At 50.0% G+C, this 27,014-nt stretch overlaps 1 protein-coding gene across 1 annotated transcript in view; it reads right to left on the minus strand.

The window, feature by feature from the left end:
* Nucleotides 1-1,006: 1,006 nt before the first annotated feature.
* KCNB1 (potassium voltage-gated channel subfamily B member 1) overlaps nucleotides 1,007-27,014 on the minus strand; it is a 94,753-nt gene continuing 68,745 nt past the window's right edge. Inside the window, exon 3 of the mRNA XM_086702453.1 lies at nucleotides 1,007-4,074. Within this exon, the coding sequence (XP_086558579.1) occupies nucleotides 2,068-4,074 (2,007 nt within the window). The 3' untranslated portion in view covers nucleotides 1,007-2,067. The remainder of the gene's footprint in view (nucleotides 4,075-27,014) is intronic.

Consider the following 27,014-nt stretch of genomic DNA (forward strand, 5'->3'; position numbering starts at 1 on the left):
CACCCTCTTGGAAGGATCCACAGTCCCCGGAGACACTGAGAAGCAGTAGGAACCAGGTACATATTCAGCAGAGCACAGGTGTTTTTAAGGGCGGTGGGATGACTCCTGTGGACACCTGTGACAGGTGGTCCAACCGCATGCCATTGTGCAGAGGGCAGGCAGAATGACTCTGATTATTTGTGTACTGACAGGTGGCTCATGCCATCACACTCACAGGCAGACCAATGACACATGGTATGAGGAACAGGAGACCCACGCCATGTTTGTTCCATCAGGAAGACGTGTGCCTGTCACCGTGCTGTGGACCGGCAGATCTACACTACTGTACTTGGGACATCGTCCATCCACGTTGTATTTAGGGAATGACATCGGTCCGTTGTACTAAAGACAGGCAGATACGTCATCTTGACTGACAGATGGGCCAACAGCAGGGCATCATGCTAACCGGTGGCTCAACCCAATGTGTCTGAACTGAGGAACGGCCCACACCACCGTCCTTACTGGACCCAAAATCAGGCAGGCCAAAGCCAGGTCGTCGAACTAGGACAGGGAGACCAACACCAAGAAATACACCGGAACCACTCACAACGCACACAAATACTTATTGCTTTTGTGTGTACTAGCTGCATTGATGGCTGCAGAAAGGAGAGCTGAGTTTTAGTACAGACAGTGACACTGAAAACATACCAACAGCTGGTTGACGAGAAAGAGAACAGAGTAAACACCCAGTGCCCACCGCCTACTGTGTTCTTCCGAGATGCGCGTGTCTCCTGCACACGGGACTCTGTGAGAGGCCCCACTCCAGGGCTCACAGGAAGCTTCAGAGGGACGGGGAAGGAGCCCACAGACTTCAACATGGCGGACAGCAATACCCGCACAACATCACCCACCGTGGCCCGACACAGGCATGTAGTTAACAGCCCAACTGTAGTCCCAAAAAGTGGCCCACGGGAAATAGTGCTCGTTTTAAAGTGCAAGATGTTGACACTGTCCCTGGTAGAACCTATTTTTGAAAAACATAAAGTGCTTTTTATTTTAACTTTTTTTTTTTTTTTTTTAAACTTGAATACCACAGGAAACAAAAAAGAATTTCTATCATAGTAGATGCTTTCCCTGCTGCCACAGGAAGTATTCAAAAGTCTGAACTGGGCATTTCAATTGGGGATTTTTTTTTTTTTCCATTTTTGCAGGTAAAAAAAAAAAATCAGATTTTATTCTGTTCTTCGGTAACATACAGTCTCTTTGAATAAGCTATTTCTTTTGCATATTTGACTCTTGCATATCTTTTGAGTCTGCTAGTGATGTACAGAGAGGGTTTTCCTTATACAACCCTAAAGCAGTGTTCACAGTTCACACTGTTGGCTGAGTGCCTGCCGTCTGAACCCTTCCCACGTTGCCGGGGGGCAGTTAGAATCGGGAACAAGTGGTGCAACTCACCCTGATGGTATCTCAAAATAAAATCTCAGGTACTACGGAACACTGAAGTCGATGAAGACATCTGAGGAAGGGTTTTGCGCTGGGACCGTGGTTTATGGCGCAGAAATTTCCCCACGACACAAGCATCCTCTGCAGCCTTCTGACAGTGGGATCCATCCAGGAGGCGATGGACAGGAGTTCCTAGAGGCGGCTGGGCAATGCCCAAAACGAAATTGGTCAACCCAGCCACTTGTTGTTGTCCAGCGTCCGTCTCCAGCCGAAGCCCAAGGGATGGAGATGTTGCCCCCCGAGGCTGCGATGGAGAGCCGTGACAGAAAAGTGGGGACTGGGTAGTCTTGGTGAGGTCTAGCATGTGGTAGTGGTGGCTATGAGTTCTGCCCATGTCATCTCCCAAAGAGGGCAGCAGAGTTGTTACAAGGAGACGCCATAGCCTGTGGCTTGGCCCGCTTCATCCTGTTGTACCTGTCATGGCTCTCCAGGCCCTAGGGAGCCTCCTCTGGAGTCTCTCTTCTGCCTGGGGGCTCTGCAGAGCCTGTCTGTCTGAGTTCGTGCGGAAAAGCTCTGCGGCAGGTCAGCCGAACAGCACGCCTCTTAGGTCTTGCCACAAGTCTCTGCTGCAGGAAGGGTAGCTCAGAGGCTCTGATCCCGTGTGCTTCCGTGGGCTCCTCCCCCTGGCAACACGCGGACGTCGGGGGAGATGTGGTTCTCGAGTTTGCACTTTTCCTGACCACTGGGGCCTTTTCCAGTCAATGCTTCTGTCGAGTAAATACAGTTCTGCCTTAAGAACTTAGGGGAGGTGGGTAAGGGGGAGCTTTCAAAGTGGTTCTTCTCTGATCTTGTCCCGACGCTGAACTTGGGACTGGTGCTCACATGCACGCTCTTGGGAGGGCTGGAATCTACACTGTAGAGAACCTGCCCCTCATCGTCTGTGTCCGCATCAATGTACTGGTGGATACCTGCTTCGAAGTTGAATGCTATTGCTGTGTGTTTCTCAGGCGACCGGGGGGGTGTCCTAGCACTTGCTGTGGTATAGATGGAGGACTCTGGGCTCAGTACAGGCCTGTCCAAGAGTGTGGCACACTCTAGCCCAGCGACAGCAGCTGCACCCCCCCGGTTCCTAAGAGGGTCATGGTACATCCCCAGAACGGGGACTAGTGGGCTGGGGTCACCCTCCATGAAGTTGACTTTAAGTGCTCGTAGCTTCAGGGGGTTATTCGTCTTCATAGAACTCTTGGGGCTCTCAATGAAGAAAGAAGAGCATTGGCTGGCATCAGGGGTGGGGTTGGCCTCCACAAATCTCCCACCACTGGCACCCAGAGCTCCCCGCCAGCCCACCTCTGGGGCCATGCTACCCCCAGTCTTGCTGGGGAGTGAGGCCAAAGGGCTGTGGGAGAATCTGGTGGCTTCGGGGAAGTCTGTGGCACAGCTAATGAAGCTATCGATGCTCGACATGCTTCGCATGTCGATGACCCCTTCTGTACGAGTGGGCAGAGGGGCTACAGGGCTGGGGATACTCTCCATTTCAAGTTCTTCCTTTGGTTTGCTCTGTGTTGTTGACTCCTTGGTATTGAGGATGGGTTGAGATTGGGTCTTGGCCATCTTATTGTACATGTCTTCCAACTGCTGGACGTTCAGGTGCTGAGGACTGGAAGATGATCTGGCCTTCTCAGGGGATCCCTGCTCCTTGGCTTCAAAGGACTTACTTGAGCTAGTTTCAGATAGTGTCCTCTTTGTCCATTTCCATTTGTTGGGAGACAAGTGATTATCTTGTACTTTGTCCTTCTTACTCATATTTTCTCCATTTTTCTCTACCACAATGTCCATCATCTCGATGCTCCGGGCGAAAGCATCTTTCATGTTCATGGAGACAATGCTGCCATTCCTCTTGGCTCTCTCCAGAGCCTCTCTCCGCTTGATTGCTTTCTCCTGCCTCTTCTGCTCCTTGTAGAACTCAGAGAAGTTATTGACAATGATCGGGATGGGAAGAGCAATCACCAGGACACCTGCAATGCAGCAGAGTCCTCCGACAATCTTCCCCAGGAGAGTCTTGGGGTAGATGTCTCCATACCCAACCGTCGTCATGGTGATGGTGGCCCACCAGAAAGAGGCCGGGATGCTTTTGAACTTGGTGTCATCCTCGTCCTTCTCGGCAAAGAAGACAAGGCTGGAGAAGATCATGATGCCCATGGCGAGGAAAAGGATGAGCAAGCCCAGCTCATTGTAGCTCCTTCGCAGGGTGAAGCCCAAGGACTGGAGGCCGGTGGAGTGGCGTGCGAGCTTGAGGATGCGGAGGATACGCATGATGCGGAAGATCTGGACCACGCGGCGGACATTCTGGAACTGCAGCACACTCTTGTTGGATTCGGTGAGGAAGATGGTGACATAGTAGGGCAAGATGGCCAACAAGTCAATGGCGTTGAGTGGGCCCTTGAAGAACTTCCACTTCTTGGGTGAGGAGAGGAACCGCAGCAGGTACTCCATGGTGAACCACGCGATGCACACGGCCTCCACGTGAGCCAGCTGGGGGTTGTCTGTGGTCTGGCCGAACTCGTCAAGGCTCTGCAGCTCGGGCAGCGTGTTGAGCGACAGGGCAATGGTGGAGAGGACAATGAACATGATGGAGATGATGGCAAGGATCTGCAAGGAGAAGAGAGCGGGGATTTAGTTACCGACCTCCAGTAGGATGATCATCCTAACACCCTGACTCTGCGGGGTGCTCCTCAACAGTTCAAGGGCACTGTCACATCTCACTTGCCACTTAATGACTGGTTGTTTGAGCTAAAAAGATCATTCATTCAAATCCATTTTTGTTTTTCTGAATCCATTCAAAACCAAAGCCCGGAGACCGCAATGATTTCAAGCTAACTATTCTAGCCCGAGGGGTCAGCAGTGAGGACACAGCAGGTTTGAAAGACAGCGTGAGGAGCAACAATTTAAGAGCTTGGACTCTGGTGTCAGGTTGTTTGGGGTTTAAATCCCAGCTCTGCCACTTCCTTGCCTGGAGCCAGGTGTTTATCCTAAGCCTCAGTTTCTTCATCTGCAAAATGGGAGGGCCAATACAGTGTCTATTTCAGAGAGCTGCTATGAAAAGTCAAGGCGTTAACGTGTGCAAAGTGCTTAGGACAGCTTCCAGCAGCACACGGGGAGTGTCTGATAAACACCCGCTATCTTTGTGGGGGCGACCTCTCAGCCCTCAGCCCACAACATGCCGTCAGCCGAGACCACCCAGGCTCTGCGTGGCTCAGCTGGCCTTTGTTTCCTGCCCTGTCCCCAGGTGTCCTGTTATATCCCGTGAGCAAATGCCACTGCTGCTTGCACGTGGGAGTTTTCCATCCTTTGCAATCAGTCCTCACACACAACACAGGGTGGTCAAGCCTACTTCGACCCCTCTCTTTGGGTCTCTCCTGCCACAGGTTCCCAAACGTCACACTTCTCTGGCCACACGCCATTTTTGGCCGATCCCGCATGTCTGTGCCATCTTTAAAAACCCAGCCCACGTGACCCCTCTCTGTAGAGGTCATTCCTGGTGGGACTGGCCGCTCCGTCCTTCGGGGTCCCTCACCACTTCGCCTTCCCTTGCGTGCTTTTACAACACATCCCATTACAGAGGCATGGTGTTCATCACTGCCCAGAATCCGTGAGCTTCCGGGGGGACGAGGGATGGGTTCAGAGCTTTGTCTCTGCACCCCTCGCACTCCTAGCACCTAGCCCAGGGCAGGGGCTAGTCCAAGTTCACAGAGTGACAAGCGGAAGGAACAGGACCAGAATTCAGTTGTCAATCTGGCTACTATTTATTGATCATGTACAACATGTGAAGCACTTTGCTAGGCACCGGGGGCACCATTAGCAGCAAGAAAGCTCTTTCTCCACCAGCCCAGATGCCGAAAGGATGTGTTATGCATTTCTCCAACCTCAGGTGCTCTATCAACTTCCTGGTTTTTTTTTTTTTTTTTTTTTTTTGCTGTACTCATGTTCAACGTATTCTGTGTCTTTTATTTTTTATTTTATTTAATTTTAATTTTTTTTTTTAATCTTTGAGAGAGAGAGAGAGAGTATGAGCATGGGACGGGCAGAAAGAGGAGACAGAGGATCCAAAGCAGGCTGTATGCTGACAGCAGAGAACCCCACGCGGGGCACGAACTCATGAACTGTGAGATCATGACCTGAGCCGAAGTCAGACACTTAACCGACAGAGCCACGCCAGGTGTCCCCCCCAAGTACCCTGTGTCTTTTAAACAAAAGCTTTTGAGTGTTAATACCTTGATTTGCATTCACCGGAAAAGTAAAATTCTGTAATCACTTTATAAAAAGAAATATCCGATACACAAAAGTAGGTCAAGTTTATATATATTTCCGAACCATAATCAAAAGAACACCCACGAACCCACCACCCAGGCGAAGAAACAGGGTACACAACAGAAATGGTGACACTTCTCACAGGTCCTTCCCCACCCTGTGGGTAACCAGAAATTTTTCTCCTCCCTTGTCTTTTCTGTAGAGTTTTTTTTTTTTAATTTTTTGTTAACGTTTATTTATTTTTGAGACAGAGACACAGCATGAACAGGGGAGGAGCAGAGAGAGAGGGAGACACAGAATTGGAAGCAGGCTCCAGGCTCCGAGCTGTCAGCCCAGAGCCCGACGCAGGGCTTGAACTCGTGGACCGCGAGATCGTGACCTGAGCTGAAGTCGGACGCTTAACCGACTGAGCCACCCAGGCGCCCCAGAGTTTTTTTTTTTTTTCTTAATTTTTTTTTTCAACGTTTATTTATTTTTGGGACAGAGAGAGACAGGGCATGAACGGGGGAGGGGCAGAGAGAGAGGGAGACACAGGATCGGAAACAGGCTCCAGGCTCCGAGCCATCAGCCCAGAGCCTGACGCGGGGCTCGAACTCACGGATCGCGAGATCGTGACCTGGCTGAAGTCGGACGCTTAACCGACTGAGCCACCCAGGCGCCCCAGAGTTTTTTTTTTTTTTCTTAATTTTTTTTTTCAACGTTTATTTATTTTTGCGACAGAGAGAGACAGAGCATGAACGGGGGAGGGGCAGAGAGAGAGGGAGACACAGAATCGGAAACAGGCTCCAGGCTCTGAGCCATCAGCCCAGAGCCCGACGCGGGGCTCGAACTCACGGATCGCGAGATCGTGACCTGGCTGAAGTCGGACGCTTAACCGACTGCGCCACCCAGGCGCCCCCTTTTTTTTTTTTTTTTTTTAAGAGAGAGAGAGAACTCAAGCAGGGGAGGAGCAGAGGGAGAGGTAGAAAGAGAATTCCAAGCAGGCTCCACAGTGACAGCGCAGAACCGATGTGGGCTCAAACCCACGAACCGTGAGATCATAACCTGAGCCGAAACCAAGAGTCGGATGCTTCAGCGACCAAGCCATGCAGGTGCCCCATCTGTAGTGTTTAATGCAGAGGTAGATGGCCCTCACAAATTGGTACTGTGTCTTGCTCAGGACTGACGTCCTACTGTATGTGTCCTTTTGCTGCCTGTACTCTTTACTCAGTAGTAAAACAACAACAACAACAACAACAAACACAGCTCACCTTCTCTGTTCTATTTTAGTCTCGTCCTGAGAAATGACATTTGCAAAGATGCTGAGTTTGGGTGCCAGGGAAAGGGATGTTAAACATTCATTAACACAAATATGTGCTTATTGGAATAAAGCATTTGGGCAGCATACTTTGGCAACTCCTGCACTGAGTTAGGAGCGTGGGTCCTAGAGGTAGAACCCAGCGGGGTGGCCTTGCCATTGAAACTTTGCCTGCCTCAGTTTTCAAATGTGTAAAATGGGGATATTCTAGTCATTCATGACTGGAGATGATTTTGACCCCCCTCCCAGGGGATATTTGGCAAACTGCACAGAAATTTTTGGTTGTCGCAACTTGGGGGAGGAAGATGCTACTACTGAACATCCTACTTCGCACGGGACAGCCTCACAATGAAGAATTACCTGGCTCGAAATGTCGATAGTACCACGGTTGAGAAACCCTGGGGAATACTGGTAGCCAGCCCCTTATAAATTGTAGACTGGGGGACAAGGAGATTATGCACGTAGAGTTACCAGCACAGGTGGGCCTGACTTTGTGGGGGCGGCCAGCCAGGGTCTTGGGCTGAGCCCGGCAGGCTGCGGTTCTAGGCGCTGACCCCCCCAGCCAGGAGGGAGCCTGCAGGAAAGGAGCCAATTCCCGATTCCTGGGGAGCCTGTTCCTTTAACAGCTGGGAGGTCCCATTTCCCCCAGAGGCTGGCAAGGGAAGCCCAAGCCAATTTCTAACCCCTAGACAACTCCAGGGAAGGCCCACATAATTGCTGTTCTGCTGACAGACGCATGAATTATGCACCCGGCATATTATGTACAGTCCTTAGGGCTTGTTATTTTAAGGCGGACACCACCTTTGTACCTGAGGATGCGCCCTCCCCGTCCCTCCTCTCAGCCTCAGGATGCCTAGAAAAGAAGAAAAGGGGGCAGAGGCCTCGCTGGGTCCTGGGGGAGGGCTGCCTGCTGCTCAGGGCTGTGTTGGGAAGGTCAGAGCACCTCAAGCCTCCTTCTCCGAAGGCAGCATGCAGGGTCTTTCTCTGCACCCTCTCCTGGCCCTGCTCACAAGATAGTTTTCTTTCCTGAACCCACTGAAGCCTTTAGAGTCAGGGCCACACTTCCCCAGCCAGGAAGTGGCTGGGGACCTTCCAAATGGGTGTTGAACCTTCTGTGCCTCAGTTTCCTTATCTGTAAGACTGAGGGGTGGGGGAGGAGGTGTCCAGGGCAAGGCTGCAATGAGAATTCAGTGAATTCTCAGCTTTTGTTGCTATTATCCCCAGCCTTACACTTATTTATGAGCAGCTGGTTGGACAAATCATTTCCCCTCTCGGAACCTCCATTTCCTTGTGTCTAGAATGGAGATGGAAGCAATTGAGCACTTACCACATAACAGCCACTTAATACACATTGTTACTAAGTTATTATCTGGGTAGTTTATCATCGCCCCCACCCCCAGCCCCTGGACTGGTTGCTTAGGTCTGTGGACCCCAGTGCCTGGCTAAGGCAGCAGACATCCTACAAGCTTGGGCTCTGTTCTCAAATCCAGACAATTTTGACCCAGTCTCCGGATGGACCCCAGGGATGGGGGGACCGGCCAACACCCAGAGCCCTCCCAGGTTTTGCTCAAAACTCTGTCTGGGCCTCTGCATCTCCAGCCCTGTTTGCCTGGGATCTGAGCCCAATCAGGTTTGGGCAGGACTCCAGGAACCCGGGGAGCAAAGGCAAAAGCCGGGACAAGGGACTTGGAGGCAGTCCTCAAATTCCCTCCCTGTGAGGAGATTCTGGATCCTGGAACCCACCTGTCTGCACCAAAATGGGGGAGGAGGCTTGGGCTCTCTCGGGGGGAAGAGAGCAGCAGCGGGAGTCCTCAGGGTGGGACCCAGGGGGTGCTGGAGCCAAGCCCTCCTCCTAATTGTCGGCTCTGGTGGCTGATCACGGGGATGCCCACCTTTGGCTCAGCAGCTATAAATACAAACTGTTTATCATTTCCTGCACACATTCCCCTGCTCTTCCAGGAATGTGAACAAGGCACAGAATATCTGTGCATAAAAGGGCACAGGCTCCTGTCTGGAAAGATGGGGAGACTCAAGCAGAGAGGGAAGGGACCCTTTCATGGTCACACAGCCCACTGGGGTCAAATCCGTACAGTGACCAGAGGCTCTGCAAGCTGAGAGCTGTTCAGGGCTTGGAAGCTGCCCCACCCTTTTTAAAAAAACAAATGTCATAAACAATTCTTCTAATTTTAACTCCAATATAGCTAACATACAACAGTTCTCTTAGTTTCAGTGTACAATACAGCGATTCAACGATTCGATACATTAATACATTACAAGGTGCTCATTGTGGTAAGCGCACTCTTATGCGGAAACTTCTTCATGCACAAGCATGTTCATAGCAACATTATCCGTAAATTAAAAAGTGGAGTGAACCCAATGCCCATCACCTGATGACTGGATAAGCCGTGGTCTATCCACACAGTGGAATAGTATTTATCCAGAAAAAGGGACGACGTGCTGACACCTGCTACAAGGCAGATGAACCTTGACAACATGATGCTAAGTGAAAGAAGCTAGACACAAAAGGCCACATACTGATTGGTTCCATTTAAATAAATTATCCAGGGGCACCTGGGTGGCTCAGTTGGTTAAGCGTCTGACTTCGGCTCAGGTCATGATCTCACAGTCCATGAGTTCGGGCCCCGCGTCAGGCTCTGTGCTGACAGCTCGGAACCTGGAGCCTGCTTCGGACTCTGTGTCTCCCTCTCTCTGCCCCTCCCCTCCTCATGCTCTCTCTCTCAGAAATAAACATTAAAAACAATTTAAATAAAGTGTCCAGAGAAGGCAAATCTATAGGGATACAAAGCAAATTAGTGGCTGCCAGGGTGGGACTATGGATTAACTGTTGTCAATGGGCATGAGGGATCTCACTGGGTGATAAAAGTGCTCTAACACTGAGGTAAGGGCGATGGCTGCACAACTTGGCAAATTCACTAAAAAAAAAAAAGAAATCACTGAGCTGCACACCAGAAGGGGGGGAATTGTATGATATGTAAAATAAGCCTTGGTAAAGTTATAAAATTTTTGCTTTCCATAAGGAGTATCCCATTGCCTTTTTTATTTAAAAAATTTTTTTACATTTATTTATTTTTGAGAGACAGAGAACAAGTGGGGGAGGGGCAGAGAGAGAGAGAGAGAGGGAGACACAGAATCTGAAGCAGGTTCCAGGCTCTGAGCTGACAGCACACAGCCTGATGCGGGACTCGAACTCACAAACCATGATGTCATGACCCAAGTCGAAGTCGGACGCTTAACCAACTGAGTCACCGGGCACCCCTGTTTTTGTTTTTGTTTTTTTTAAAGTAGGCTTCACATCCAGTGTGGAGCCCAATGTGGGGCTCGAACTCATGACTCTGAGATCAAGACCTGAGCTAAGATCAAGAGTTGGATGCTCAGGGCACCTGGGTGGCTCAGTCGGTTAAGCATCTAACTTTGGCTCAGGTCATGATCTCACAGTTTGTGAGTCTGAGCCCCATTTTGGGTGAGCTTGAGCCCCACATCAGGTGGGCTCAAGCCCCATATCAGGTGAGCCCCGCTTCTCTCTCTCTCCCTCTCTCTTTGCCCCTTGCTAACTTGCACCTTCTCTCTCTCAAAAAAAAAAAAAAAACAAGTCAGATGCTCCCCTGAGCCACCCTATCCCATTGCTTTTGATGTTCACAGTCATATTGATAGATCATAGGAGAGAAGCAAAAATCCAAGCAGGCCATAGCCCTGCTGTAAACCCTGCAATGGCTCTCCAAGCTCTTGGATAATGTTCTAATTCTCTGCATATAGTTGGCATGTGTTTACTGAGCACTTACCAAATGCTATGCTAGTTGCTGGGGATGCAGCACGGATAAGAAAGACCATTTTCTGTGGCCTCAAGGAGCCGCTAGGGAGAAGTGGACAAAATAACCCATAGGCCCAGAAAGAACAAGATGATGTCAGATAGTGTTACGTACTACACGTTACTGAGAAAAACAAACCAGGGGGAATCAGTGGAGAGGCAAGGAGGGCTGTCCACATGAGGTTGGGTAGTCAGGGCAGACCTATTTTGGGAGGTATCCTGGTTGCTTAGACTTGATGATCAGTGCGTCGTTCAAAGATCTGAGCATGCCAGGCAGAAGGCATAGCATGTGCAAAGGCCCTGAGGTGGGAATGAATTTGGCCTGATCAAGCCATAGAAAGAAGCTCAGTGTAGGTGGGACTGAGTGAGTAGGAGGGAGAGTTGGAGGAGATGAGGTTGGAGAGGCAGGAGGAACTGATGAAGAATGATAAAGAGATTTGGATTTTTATATTGACTACCTCTCTTCTCTCTCTCCAGATTTTTCTGAATTTCCCACTGCATATTCCATACCAAATCCTGCTGTACCACCCTGGTTGCTCATACGTTGATATTCTCACCATGCTGTTCCCTCTGCCTTCAGTGCTCTTCCTCCCCCACTTCTCCCTGATTCCTACTGCCCCATGAGGCCCCAGCTCAGGGGCCATTGCTCTAGTGAGCCTGCTCTGACCCCCAGGTCTAGGTTGGGTGTGTCCATCCTCCAAAGCCCCACATAGCACTGATGTTGCCGAGCTGGAATTTTCTCCTCTGTGCCCTGCAAAGAATGTCAGCTCCTGAGGACCCAGGCCGAGTCTGTCTTCCACTGCTGTGGCCTTGGTTCCTGAAACAGTGCCTGGCACAGCGTATGTGCTCCCTAAATAGTTGACGAATGAATGAACAAGCAGATGAATGAAACGGAGGCCCAGAAAATGAAGTGACTTTTCCAGGGCCACACAACACGTGAGAGGTAGATCTGGTCCGTGGGCGTCCTGAAGATGTTTTCAAGGACACAGGAGGAGGCAGCTTCCGGACCATCAAACCTTTCGCTCCTTTTATGGCCCTTCCGCTTCCGCAGCTTTAAAGGGGGATTACAGCCGGGGAGTTTTAATTAGAAGGGTCACTGGTGCAGATCCGATTAAAGGGATTGGGAGCAGGCTGATGGTCTGCCCCCCTCCCCGGCTGGTGGGGGCCAGCAGTGGGGGATAGGTAAGAAGTTGGAATCAGAAGCCTGCAGGTGGCGCTCCTGGGCACAAAGGGACGGGAATCCAGGGATCGTGTGCTTGGACAACAAAAGAGGGAGGCAGAGGCCTTGGGGTGAGCCAAGCAACAGCGGCCTTCGCCATCAGAGGGCAACCGAGTCACAAAGGTGGAAAAGGCAAGGTACAGTGGCATGGCTGGGGGTATCCTAAGCATTATAAACCAGAGGCCTTGGGGCTAAGAAATTTATTTTTACTTATTTGCGTAAGTTTCAAAATCGCAAGATTTCACATAAAAATTTAGATTTTCACATTCCCTTGGAAAATCAGATGATACCTACTCTCACCCTGCATTCCCGACAGCAACCACCGCCAGGAGCTAAGGAGCAGCTGCCCCTTTAGACAGGGCATGGGCTCCCCAGTTTCCCTAGAGGCCCCTTGACTCCTTTTGTTATCTGTCAGGTCACTGTAGGGGTTGGGCTTGCAGTTCTAGACCCACTGACACAATATCGAAGATCGTAACCACTTAATGACTTGCTACTGTATATGAAGAACTTTCCAGACAAGATTTGCATCTAATTGCACAAGAAAGGAACCCAGGGGTCCCCCTTGTCCCCATATCCAATCCCCCACCAAGTTGTGTCAATTCTGGCTCACAAACATCTTTGGGTCTGTTCCATTCCCTCTACCTGTGAGCCACCACCCTGCCCCAAGCCACCATCACCTCCCACTGGACCACTGCAAACAGACATCTTCCTGGTTTCCCCAAAGACACTCTGGCTCACTGTGGCAAAGACCACTAGATGTCCTCAATCTCTGTTCTTCCCTTCTTCCACTGTCATAAAGTTTTAGCTAGACACGAGCTACCCAGAATGAAGACTACATTTCCCAGCTTCCCTTGCAGTTCAGTGTGGTCATGTGACTAAGTCTGGCCAATGGAACACGAGCAGAAATGAAGCCTGTCTTTGTGTCCTCCTTCTTGCTGGCTGGGAGGCAGATGTGATGGGCAGAGTTGAAGCAACTATCTTGGATCTGAGACGGAAGCTAATCCCAGCCCTAGACTGGCCCTTTAGTGAAAAAGTTTGCCAACTCCTGGTCTACCTTATAGTATCTATCTTGTTTAAGCCACTGTATTTTGAGGTCTCCCTGTTACAATCACTTAGTCTATACTCTGCTGAACTCTCCAGCCTCATGTTGTACCACGCTCCCCTTTGCTCTTTCACCTCAGGTGCATGAGTCTTCCTTTGGTCCCTCACGGTTCTCATGATCCTTCTTGCCACAGGGCCTTTGCCCATGCTGTTTCTTCTGTCTGGAATGCTTTTACCTCCGCTCTGTCTGGTCAGCTCCTAGTCATCCTTCTTAGCGCAGGCATCACCTCCTCCAGGAAGCCAACCCTGACCCTGATTTGCTCAGATCAGATCCCTGATTACAGGCTTTCTGAGTACATGTCCTTCTCTTCATAATGCTGTCCAAGTTGCAATTTTACAATAATGTCCACCTCTACAGAACGTAAACAATTTAAGGGCAGGGGTTTTGTCTGATTTTTCTGAATCTCGAATCCTCAGAGCACACCATAGATTCCTGATCCGTATTTACGGAACGAAGAAGCATTTCATCCCAAAACCTACCTGCAGGTTGTGCTATGCCCTTGCCACCATTTTATAATTGGGGAAACTGAGGCTTGGAAAGACAATATCCAAAGTGACAACGAGGGAAGTGGCTGAGGCAGCGTTTCATACCATATCTACTAGTCTCTAAAGCCCTTCTTTGTTTTAACACACGAGGACCTTTCTTACCCTAGAATCCTGGAGTTCAGGTTATAGTTTTTTAACATGTCCTCACTTGAACCATCTCCCCCAGGTGACCTGACTCTTCTCTGGGTTGGGCATCCTTCGCCTAACCGGTCAGTTAAGCTCCCGTGAGCCCTGTCAAAGCAGGGATTCTGGGAGCTGGTGACGTTACAACCTCCTGCCCATCGAAGGACAATGTCTCTGGTGGTGGTGGCGGCGGTGGAGACCTGACTCTGGTCCCTGCAGAGGAAGGGGGTGATAGTGAGAAGCGTGATCAGAGCGGTGTCCCTCCTGCCTGAGTGATCGCCAATTCCCTGTATTGGCTGAAGGCGAGCGGAACTGAGGAAGGGACCGTCGGTCTCAACAGTGATGAATGGTATCAGTCCATCCATGCTGCAGAGAGCAGTGTATTGAATAAAAACAAAGAGAACAGGAAATGTTAGGTAAGGATAGTGTCCACGGGTCCTGGTGAGCCACAAAGCTGTCCCCTTGCCCCCTGAATCTGGCAGGATGGGGAGCGGGGCGGGTAATGTTTGAGAGCCCAGCCAGGGCAGCTGGGGGTGTTAAGGGAAGCTAAATACATTAGTCTGGATGCTGGGATTGGACACCACTCTGGCTAATGTCAGAATGATGGTTCCATGAGTGGTCATTCTCAAAAATAGCCAGATTTGCTGGTTAATGTCCAATTTACATTTAGAAGGAGACAGTGGGGTGGCTTAACCAGAGATCTTTCTCATGTAGCATTTTTTTTAATGTTTAGTTTTGAGAGAGAGAGAGAGAGAGAGAGAGAGAGAGAGAGAGAGAGAGAGAAAGCACGGGGGAGAGAGAGAGGGAAACAGAGGATCAGAAGCGGGCTCCATGCTGACAGCAGAGAGAGCTCACGTGCTCACAAGCCGTGAGATCACGACCTGAGCGCAGTTGGACACATAACTGACTGAGCCACCAGGTGCTTCTTTCATGTAGTATTTTAGTCTCACTAGAGATTCACGCTGAGGTTAAATGGATGCGTACCTATTCTGGCGGGGCATCCTGAGGCAAGTGTCTTCGCATCTCTGGTCTTTCTCACCGAACAGCCACTCAGAGTCTGCTGGGTCTCCAGCATAGCTCCTTTCCAAGCGGCGACTCAGGGAACCGGTGGCTCTATCCTCTCAATCTGTGGCCTCCATTCTTGCCAAGGCAGGGGAAGGGATAGCATGGAGAAGTCACACTTGCCCGTGGCCAGAAATGATACAGGTCATTCCCTCCCCTGGCAGTGAGGTCTGAGATCTACACCCTGCCTCCCTCATGGGGAGGAAGTAAGTGCTCTGAGACCTATAAAATGCTTCACGAAGGCTAAGGAGATGGCCTCCAATGCAGGTGTGTGCAATGTGATGCACTGGGGAGGTGCGGGATGAAGTGGCTGGCACTTGGTGAGGAAGTCCTAGACGCCTGCCAGCCAGCATTGCACCCAGAGTCAACAACACTGCAAAGCACACTAACGAGGGCAGATATCGCACTGAGTGTTCTCATAATAAAAATAACTGGGATAGATTTAATGAAAAATGATAACATTAGAGGCAGATTTAAAAAAAAGAGAGAAAATGCCGGCATTTCTACTTTTTAATGTAAAGAAAATAAGGGGGCGCCCGGGTGGCTCAGTCGGTTGAGCTTTCGACTTCAGCTCGGGTCATGATCTTGCGGTAAACGAGTTCAAGCCCCACATCAGGCTCTGTGCTGACAGCTCAGAGCCTGGAGCCTGCTTCGGATTCTGTGTGTGTGTGTGTGTGTGTGTGTGTGTGTGTGTGTGTGTGTGTGTATTACTCTCTCTCTCTGCCCCTCCCCTGCTCACACTCTCTCTCTCTCAAAAATAGATAAAACATTAAAAAATTTAAAAAAAAGAAAGAAAATAAGAAATCCAGTTTTACTGACATAGAGTCCACGTATCAACTCTGGCATTCTGTTCACTGTACATGAGACAGCAGTAGGGGAAACAGAAGTGCCCGGAAGGAGGCGAGGGAGACCTTGGCTCAGCGGGTTCGCAAAGAAACCCTCACATCTTTGACTGCAGCAATGCAGTGTATATATGCCTGGGGTGGAAGAACCTTCTAGCACTCACTCGTATCTGGCTCTTGTCTTCTTCCCGGGCACGTTGGAAGGCTCTGTTTTCTCTGTGCAGAAGGTGTGGCAGGCTGTGGCCCATGGGCTGTGTGCAGAGATGATGTAGGTCGCTTCTGGGCTGAGCGTAAGTGAATGTGGTTGTCTTCCTGTCCTCAGCAAGAATGGAGGTCTTGGGCACCTGGATGGCTCAAGTCAGTCGAGTGTCTGACTCTTGATTTTGGCTCAGGTCATGATTCCAGGGGCACGGATGGAGCCCCACATTGGGCTCTATGCTGAGCGTGGAGCCTGCTTAAGATTCCCTCTCTTGTTCTGTCTCTATCTCTCCCCCGTCTTCTGCTCCTCTCCCCCCCCCCCCCACCCCATTCCTTTCCCCTGCTTGTGCATGCATGCTCTAAAATTAAAAAAAAGAATGGAGGTCTCATGTTGAGATGACAGCTATCGGACCCTGAGTCACCCCTTGGAAGAGAGCTGTGCTGCATGGTTCCCGGATCCTTAGTGGCAATCACACAAGTGAGAAACAAAACTTCAAAGTGTCAAGTCATGAGATGGTGTGTTTCTTCATCACTGCAGCATAATCTAGCGTATTCTGGCTAATTCATCTAGTTGAGTTGGAGTGCAGATTCTGTTCTCCATTTTTAAGCAAACTAGTCCTTGCAGACAAAGACTAATGGCTTACAAAGATCCTTGTAAAGAAACAACAGCTTGGAGCAGGTATTAGAGATGTGAGCCCAGGTAAGCATCAAGATAAGAGCTAAACTGATACCCCTCCTGGTATGAGCCCATCGGGCACTGACAACATGAGGTTGAAGACAATGATGGTCTCATCAGATCAGACAAAAAGTTAACTAAAAGGGTCAAAATTACCAGGAAGACTCTGTAATCTGACTTTCTGAATTTCATCCTGTCTTTTACAGTGAACCCTGTCTTCATTCATCTATCGAACACAGAAAGAAGGCATGATAAATGAATAGAAAAACGAATGAATAAACTAAGTCCAACAGGAGGGAGGCACTAGAATGTATCGGTTAAGAACTTGGACCTGCATTTTAATCCCAGCTTCCCAATTTTCCAGCTGTGCAACCTTGGAAAAGTTACTTAACCTCTCTGAGCCTCAATTTCTTCATCTGTGCAATGGAGATCACCATAGTTCCTACTTCATTAAGGATTCAATGAGATGACGCATGCATGTGGTGCCTGCATGTAGTTAGGGCCCAGGGAATGTTTGCTGCTTACTTGTTTTAAACTGGAAGAAAGACGCGAGCTCAATGTAAGACCATTCTAATGCAGGCACTGTTGCAATAAGCTATTATTACTATTCATTGGCAGGGCTACTGAAGAAAAGAGTGGAGTTGGTGAGGTCTGGGTTCAAGTCCTGCCCCTGGACAATCAATGTTCCCCATGGGCCCCTTACACAGCTGTATTAAGTTTACACAAGAAACTTCACCTCTCTGAGCTTCCATTCCCTCATCTATAAAAAGGGAATAATCATATGTACAAGGTCAGATTTTCATAAAGATTAAACTCGCTTGTTCATTGGTCCATCCATCCATCCATCCATCCATCCATCCATCCATTCGTTCAATGATGTGCCAGGTACCACCTGAGGTTCCGGATACAGCAGCGAACAAAGCAGGCAGAAATCCTAGCTTGTGTGGAGCTGACCATCTTATAAAGGGAAAGGATACACGGTGAACAATAAAGGATCAACAGGACAATTCTGGGTGATGCCAACTGCTTCGAAAAAATTAAGCAGGTTGGTAGGAAGGGAAATGACTAGGAGATGTGTTTACTTTACCTGAGGTGGTCAGGTAGGGCCTCTCGGTGGAGGTGACATTTGAGCGGAGACTCGAATAAGGAGGAGCTGCGCATGTGACCATCAGCGGGAAAAGCATTCTAGGCGGAGGGAACAGCAAGTGCAAAGGCCCTGAGGTGGGAACATGCTGGGCCAGCGTGGTTCGAGTAGGGCAAGTGAAGAGAAGAGGCATGAGGCAGGAGAGGGAACGGGGGCAGAACTTCAAGGGTCTCCAGGCCTCCCACGCACAGTGCAGAACACCGTATGGTTCTCATTAATATAGTTAGCGGTAGTCTTCCTCTGACTCCTTCTTAATGCCCCACTAGGGGCCTGCTTTGGACAATAAGGACAATCATTCTTGCGTCCAAGAAGAGTCCCTCAGATGTTCAGATACTCAGCCAGAATCCCCCCTCCCCCATTTTTAAAAAACTTTATTTTGAAAGAGTGTGAACAGGGGAGGGGCAGAGAGAGAGGATAAGACAGAAGCCCAAGCAGACTCCATGCTGTCAGCCTGGAGCCTGATGTGGGGCTTGATCCCACGACATGACCTGAGCCAAGATCCAGGGTCAGACGCTTAACTGACTGAGCCACCCAGGCGCCCCCAGAATCCCCCTTAATGTGCTGTTTTCTCTTAGTGATTTTCCAGCCACTGAAGTCACCCTGCTCCTTGGCTGTAAATTCCCACTGGCCTGTGCTGTACTGGGAGTCGAGTCCAACCTCTCTCCCCGCGGTAAGATCCCATCGCGGTGGTCCCTATACGGAGCGCGATGTCCTGGATAAAGTCCGCCTTACCGTCTAGAACAAGCGTCATTAAGTACCTTTTCTTTAACACCTTCCTTCTCTGGATCCTCTGTAGCCTCTCATTTTCCTGTTATAAAAGAGAAGTCAGCAGAGCCCTCAGCACGATGCCTTTGCTGTCCTTTGGGCCTGGAGAGCCCCTTTCCCGTCCCCTCTTGCACACCCAGTTGGCTTTGTCTTTATTCCAGGACTTGGTAGAAACGTCATCTCAGAGAAGCCTTTCCAACTTTTCCCCAGACTGAATTACATCCCCTTCTAATGTGTCACTCAACCCTTTCATTGTCCTTGTCATAGCAGTCTTTAAGGGAGGAACTAGGTCTTGTCACTCTCTTTCTTAAGACCCTCCAGTGGCTTCCTCCTGCACTCAAGACAGGGTCCAAACTGTTACGGGGCTTACAAAGCCCTGCCTGATCTGGCCCCCATGTTGACCTCTTAGATTTGCTCCTTCCCACTCTCCTCCAGCCACACTAGCCATCGATCTGCCCCTCAACATGCCAAGATCATCTCTGCCTCAGGACCTTTGCACTTGCTATCTTCTCTGCCTGTGATGCCCTCCTTCCAGATTTCTCTAAGGCTGGCTCCTTCATATCCCTCGTATTCTCTCCTTACAGGGGCTGTCCCTGACAACCTGATTCAAAATAAACACCCCCCGCCCCCGGGGGCTCTTGGCTGTCTTAGTTGGGGGAGCAAGCGACTCAGGGTTATAGGTTCGAACCCCATGTTGGATGTACAGATTACTTAAAAATAAAGTCTTAAAAAAAAATAAACTCTTCCCATCACTCATTCTTCCCACATTGGTTTACCTCCTTGGTGATTTGTCACAATTTACAGTCGTTGTGTTTATTTATTTGTTCACTCATTTATTTTCTGCTTTCCCGCCGACCCAGATTAGCACTGTGACGGCAGGGACCGTATCTGTCTTGCAAAGCTGGATCCCCGCTGGCCGGCACAGAGGTTTGGTACGGTGTTGGCACTCAACGAACACTGATACATAAATGAAAAGTGGATGGATAGATCAATGGATGGTTGGAAGGATGGGTTTAGGAGGCATGGCCCAAGTTGGACCACTCAAGATGCAATGTTTATGGAGTCCTCACCCTGTATGAGGCGCTATGATGAAATGCGAGCTTTGATCAGCAGCTGAATGTCTAATAACAATGACAGAATAATAACAGTGGGTTCCTCCCCATGGCAGGCACTGTGTCCACTGCTCTACATAGCTCGTCTCATTTACTTCCTTTTTTAAAAAAATGTTTATTTATTTTTGAGACAGAGACAGAGACAGAGCACGAGCGGAGGAGAGGCAGAGAGAGAAGGAGACACAGAATCCAAAAGAGGCCCCAGGCTCCGAGCTGTCAGCACAGAGCCCGACGCGGGGCTCGAACTCATGAATGGTGAGATCACGACCCACGCAGAAGTCTGACGCCCAACCGACTGAGCCACCCCAGGCGCCCCTTGTCTCATTTCTTCCGATGTCAACCCCAAGAGGCAGATACTCTCAGAATCCCAGGCTCACAGAAGTGAGGCTTCCTGGAGGAGGAATCATTTGGGCTGGGCTTTGAAGGATGCATTCCAGCAGGCGGGACGGGAGGAGGACGAATTTAGGTAGAGGTAACCACGGGTGCAAAGGCTTGGGAGTGGGGAGTGACAGTCAACCCAGTGCGGCTGGGACAGGTGTGCACAGAGAAGGCTGGTAAGAGTGGAAGCCACCACTTAGTGAGCGCCTACGGCACGCCATGTCCCAAGGCATTTGCTCATAACCCTCCCAGGAGGCAGGGCCTCTTTTCACTTCCATTTTTCAGAGGGGCAATCTGAGGCCTAGAGCAACTAAATAACTTGCCCAGAGTCACGCATCAGAATTAGGATTGAACTCAAGGCCGCCTAACTCTGGGGTGGACACGCTGGGTCAGAGAGGTATTCAGGGGTCCAAGAGGGAGAAGACAAAGGCAACCGTTTAGCTGAGGACATACTAAGAACCAAGCACAACATATTATCTTGTTCAATCCTTACAAGTACCCAGGAGGCATTACTGCAGTGGATATGATTTTGGGCTGCTTAGCATCATTTTTTGAGAATCACCCCACGTCCACTCTCATGTACTGAGACAAGTTGCCTTTACTCCCCAGTCCCAGTGGGTAAGAGTGAGACCCAAGTTGACCATTTAGGATAATCCATACCCCTAAACCACAGTTTAGTAGTGTGGACATGACTCACACTGGCCAATCAAGTTTCATCCTGGGTTTTTTTTTTTTTTTTAATTTTTAATGTTTATTTTATTTTTGAGAGAGAGAGCACACGCGCGAGAGAGTGAGTGAGCGAGAGAGCGCATGAGCAGGGGAGGGGCAGAGAGAGAAGGAGACACAGGATCAGAAGCAGGCTCCAGGCTCTGAGCTGTCAGCACAGAGCCCGATGTGGGTCTTAAACTCACAAACCGAGAGATCATGACCTGAGCCGAAGGTAGTGTTTAAATGACTGAGCTACCCAGGTGCCCCTCATCCTGGGATTTTTTCCTGGAATTATTGCGGAAGAAGTGCTCCCTTTCCTCAAGGGCTACTGACTTATCAGGATGTCAACCTGAGGAGGCCAGAGTCCTCATTGGCCCTCTGGAAAGAATCTTCCAAAGAATATAGCCAATGCTGAGGGACTTTGTGCCAAGGGACAAAGGCAGGTTGCTGATGACCCTGCTTAAGCACCTGGATACAGCCATTCCTGAAGCCAGTGTCCCTGGATTTTCCAATGACAGAACTGATCAATACCCTATTTTGATTAGGCCAGCTTGGGTTGGGTTTTTGACCCTTGCAAATGAAAAGTGACCTGGCCAACAAAATTCTCATCTTCATTTAGCAGGTGAGATAATATGTTCACAGAAGTAAAGTGACTTGCCTAAGATCCCACAGCCAGGAAGTGGTTGAATCACACTGAGATATCACATAGAAGGTAGCTGGCATCTAATAGGTCCTCAACAAATACCATGTTCTTTTCTTCCACTGACCAAGAAACGGTGGAGCAAAGGACTAGAAAAGATATACCATGTGGAACCCCAGAGCTCCAAGCTGTTGGGCAGATTCTGGGTTCCTTCTGGAATCCTCTACACTGCACTGGGGTCTGGCAGGAGCAGGAGTTGGCAAGTAAAGTGAACTAGCTGCCAGGATGTCTGCATGTGAACAAAGTTCCTGAGGTCCCCACTCCTCCAAAAAAGGCCCTCTGAGGGTCCTGGCTGTAACCCAGGGTTTCCAGGGAAAGACCTGAGGTCTTAGCACTTACTTACTTACTTACTGATTTAAAGTACAGTTGACCTTCCTTCTTTTTTTTCCCCTTTTAACTGACCTAGCACTTCTTAGAGACTGACACTTGGTAGGAGCTCGCACAGATAACAGACTCAGTACTGCCGAAGCCTCTGTGGTCATTCCAATTTTTCAAAGCTCCTTCACACTGGAGCTGACCAGCAAGTAAGGGGTTAGCCTGCACCCTCTGATGCTGGACTTGGAATTGGCTCGTGGCAATCCTGGCTCGTGTGAGCTTGGTGACCTCCGATATGTTACTTAACCTCTCTGAGACTTGGTTTCCCCTTGAAACGGGGAAGGGGCAGGTTAGGAAGAAAGAATAAGACAAAGCACACAGACGCTCTTAGGACAGACACTGGGACCTCTTCAGCTTTTGGGCCACACAAGCGAGTGCCACACGTGGTGTGGGTAACTAAGTCGACTCTCTGAGCCTCAGTTTTCTCATTTGTGAAATGGGTGCTTGTGAGGCAGCAGTGAAAATCGTGGGTGGAAAATGCACCCAGGGCATGCCTCTTGGTGCCAGGGAAGGGTGAGTGGCCACGCCACGTGGGAATCGAGGCCGCCCTGCCAGCTGGAGGGCTCCACCTACCTGTGGGCAGGTTGTTTGGGCCCACACACCGGATTATTTGCCAACACTTACTTCCCTATGAATCCAGATTTCCAGCTTCTCAAAAAAAGAAAAAAACAAAGCTGTAGCTCTGGCTACGCTGGACGTGTCTTCCTCGGTGGCAACCGGGCAGGATCTGAGCGCCAGCTAATCCGGGCCTGTGCTTTTAAAGTCTTACACACGGCCCGCAGGAGTTGTTTATGAGGCCTGCTTGGCGTCTGCGAGGGATCTCGGTTTGTGAGCCTGGGAATAAATCATTACAAGTGTGGCCAGCGATGAGGGAAAGGATCGAACGGTGCCAGGGAAACAGTCACGGCTTCCTCAGAATGCTGGGCCTGCGGCTGGGTGCACGGTGTGCTCCGAATCAGGCAGGTGGGGACGGGAGCCCCTCACCCGTCTGTACTGTGGCCTGCTTGTCCTGGTCTGCTGGGAAGCCGTGCTGCCGCTTCCTTGGAGTCCTTGGCTGCGTGTTCTCCCCTGTCTCTCCTGTTTCCAGACTTTTTTTTTTTTTAATTAATTTTTTTTTTTTAATTTTTTTTTCAACGTTTTTTTTTTTTTTTTATTTATTTTTGGGACAGAGAGAGACAGAGCATGAACGGGGGAGGGGCAGAGAGAGAGAGGGAAACACAGAATCGGAAACAGGCTCCAGGCTCTGAGCCATCAGCCCAGAGCCTGACGCGGGGCTCGAACTCCCGGACCGCGAGATCGTGACCTGGCTGAAGTCGGACGCTTAACCGACTGCGCCACCCAGGCGCCCCTCCTGTTTCCAGACTTCTTGAAACCCCTTCCCATTCTCCACCACCTGCTCTGCTGGTAAAACAAAGTTACGACATAACAAACAATAGAGTGCCCCAGGAGGGCCTCTCTGAGGAGGTGACATTGGAGTGGGGATCTGACTGACTGAACCACCCAGCTAGCTGCCCCTCATCCTGGGATTTGATCTGAGGACAGGGTGTTCCAGGAAGAGGTAGCAGCAAGTGCAAAGGCCCTGAGGCAGAGAAGAGACTGACATATAAGAACAGAAAGGAGAACAGTGTACCAGGGACATGGCCAAATGTGGGTTTATAGAGCTTCCAGCTGTGTTTGGTAACAGACTGTAGGTGGGTTGGAACAGATGCAGGAATCTAAGTGAGGAGGACTGGCAGGTGTCCAGGTGAGGGACTGTGGCTGTTGAGAAGAGAGAGGACAGATTCAAGGCGTATTTTGGAGGTGGAACTAACCAATTTGCTGATGGCCCAGATGTGTGGGGTGAGGCAAAGAAAAGTCAAGGAAGAGTCCTGGGTGCTGTTCCAAGCAACCAGGAGGATGAGAGTGGAGGACGGGGTGGAACATCCTGAAGAGGCTGGAGGGGTACCTGGGGTCAGATCAGGACAGGTTGTGAGCACAGGCTGAGGGGTCTGGATGAGACCCTGTAGGTAATGGGGAGCTATGGAAGGCTTCCTGATATGTTCCCTTTGATACTTCGGTTTCCCATTGTTTATGGTTTAGGAATACCTAAAAGGGTTCACTGTTAATAAAACAGTGTTACAAGAAAAAAAGAAAGAAAGAAAAACGGCAGAATACCCTCATTCAGTCTTTTAACACACGTTTATGGAGACAGGTGGTCCACTTTTGCTCTCTCGCAGACAGCAAAGCTCCCCCAGCCAGCTATGGGTTTGGGAGTACAAACCACCTTCCTGGAACCAGGGTGTGGATCAAGGGATCTCACCTGCTGACCCATGGATTCCCTCCCTTTCCTTCTCCATCTCCTCATTAAGGAGCCAAAGTGCCTTCAAAAAATCTTTATTGAATTACCGGCTGCCTGTCTTCCCCTCTAAAAGCTCCGTGAAGGTAGGGACCATCTTCAAGATTTCCGTGTCCCCCGTTGCCTGGGCCTGTACCTGGCACACAGCTGGTGCTTGATAACCATTTACTGAGGAACTGAATTCAGAAGAAAAAGCCCCCGTCTGCCATCTCTAAGGATCAACTGAGATACTATAACGTGCCGGGCTCGGGGCCGGGTATCCGTTAGGCATTCAAGAAATGGAAATAAGAGTGCACAGAAAATAGTCACACTGTCTGCAGCCCTGGGCCAGTCTCTGGTGGGTCTGGAGGCTTCTCCAGGGGAGGACGGGCCTGAGGGGTGGGAGGGAGAGGCGGCCTGTGACCCATACTCCCGGACCCCTGTCTTGGGCCTGGACAGGATAGGCGTGGTGTGTAGACTAATCCCGGCTAAGCAGCCGGATGTGCAAAGATGTGTAATCCAAGGCCTCAGCGTCCTGTCCAGCCGGCTTTAGCCTGACCTTGGCTGAGGATGACCCAAGTTAAGGTGGGTGCCCTGGCCTCCCAAGGCTCCCCAGAGCTGAGACCCTTTATATAGCCAAGGACAGAGACCAAAGGGAGGCCTTTTTGGAGTGCAGAAGGCGGCAGGCTCCCCCAGGGTTCCCCCACCCTCCACCCCTGCAAGTCTGGAAAGTGCATCTCTGCACTCCTCCCCTGTTCTTGTATCTCTGTCCTACAGCCCTGTTGGGGGAAATGCTGTACAAAGACTTTGTGTCGGGGAAGAAGAGAGGAATCCGTTCATTCATTTAGCAAACATTTACGAAGCACAAACTATGTGCCAGACCCTGGTCTAGATTCTCAGGATACAGCAGTGACCAAAGCAGATCTTGTCTTCAGGGAACTGACATTTGGGTGGGGGCGAGCAGATATGAAATGAGGAAACATGAATTAGCAAGGTCACTTTGGACACTACAAAGACAAGCAAATGGGCTACTGGGATAGAGAGTGAGTGGGTGAGGGGGGGCATCATTAGCTATGGTGGTCAGGGAGGGCTTCTTTGAAGAGGTGACATCTGAGCTAAGACCTGAAGGAGAAAGATCCAGCTCTGTGAAGATCCAGGAGAGGAGCATCCGGGCAGAGGAAAGAGATTTCAACCCTCACAAATCACGTTTGACATTATTACCTCCATTTATTGAGCACTTACTATGTGCCAGGCTCTCTTCTAAGAACTTTACACGCAATACATTGTTCAATACTCCCCAAATCCATGACTGTCATCCAATTTTACAGATGAGGAAACTGACCCACAGAGAAGTTAAGTACTTTGTTCAAGGCCACACCGTTAGCAAGTAGCAGAGCTGGGATTTGAACCCAGGTCTGCTCTATCTTCCGGCTTATATAGGTTGTTCCCTATCCTCAGAGCATAGGGAGGAGAAAAATTAATTGTTGAGCACCTACCAAGCACCAGGCTCTTTGACTTCTATCATCTTTACCTGCTCTTACCTCCGAAGACTATCCATGGTCCCCTGCCACGCACCCCTGCCACGTACGTCTCTTTCCTCCTCTCTGTCGTCACCTGTATCTACTCCCAACTCCAACAGTGGCCATGCAACCCATTCTGGTCCAACCCCCATAGTTCAACCCTTCTAGTCATAGTGATTGGCTGAAGGATGGGCATGTGACCAAGATGGGCCAATGAGAGCAAATCCTGGGACTTTGGCTGAACTGCCAGGGAGGACGAGTTCTTGTTTGAGGGGCACAGTCTAGCTGGGAGGCTGGAAGTGTGGAAAACCAGAGAGCTTGGCTGAGAGTGAAGCTGGCCCAGGGGAAGGCAGAGACAAAAGACAGGGAGAAACTGAGTTGCAATGACAAGTCCTGACAACATCGCTCGAGGAGCTGTGTGTCTGGAGCTAGAAGCCAGAGCTCCTTCTGGACTTGCCAGTTGCTTGAGCCAATAACTCACCCTTCTCTTTCTTTTCTAGCTTAAGCCAATTTGAATTGGATTTCTGTCACTTGCAACTGAAATGCGAACATTTTTTTTTTTCTCCTGGAATGTCCTCCCTTCGCTTCTCCCCTGCCACCAAGTATTCTTCTTCCTACCATCAGGAAATAACCAGCACTGCCGTCACCTGTGTACCTTTACCACTTTCATTAACACCTGTGTTACCACCGCCAGCAATAACACCATCACTGTCACCATGAACCCAATTACCCCCGGGGCCATGATCGCTCCTACGCCTGATGCCGGCACCTCTGCAAATGTCACATTCTCCCTCTGTAAATCTGTCCCCAGCATACAGGACACTTTCACAACCCAAGCCAGGTTCCACTGAGGTCCCATTGGAGGAGCAAGAAAACTGAAGTTTGCAGAGGATGGAATCTGCCTACAGCCACAGGCGCGGCTGCTCAGATTTTCACTCATTCATTCACTCATCTCCTCATTCGTGTCTTAAAGAAATGTCACCGACTGCCTTCTGCGTGGAGATGGGCTCCCCTAGATGCTAGAATGCCTGGGTGAACACAGGCCTGGTTCCTGCCCTCACTGAGCTGGGTCAGGTGGGCTCTAGGACATTCCCAGGAGACCCCCTTGCAGGCTGCACAGGAAGCCCGGCCAGGATCCTTCTCTCCTCCTTGGGGTTCTGAGACTATGATGGAAGAGCCCAGCTTGTAGGCAGAATTGAAGGGCTGCTGGGATTTTTTTTTTTTTTTTTTTTTTTTTTTTTTTTTTTACCTCTTACCTGAGCTGCCTTGTGCAATGGACAGCCTCTGATTCTTGCTCTCCAGCCAGCCAGAGAGCTCCCTGTGTAGGTGTGTTGGGGTGAGTAGGGATTCTTTACCGCGTTGACTTCTCTGTCTC

This window comes from Puma concolor, chromosome A3 (assembly GCF_028749965.1).
Source record: "Puma concolor isolate L17-30 chromosome A3, mPumCon1.1.hap2, whole genome shotgun sequence".
Taxonomy (NCBI): Eukaryota; Metazoa; Chordata; class Mammalia; order Carnivora; family Felidae; genus Puma; species Puma concolor.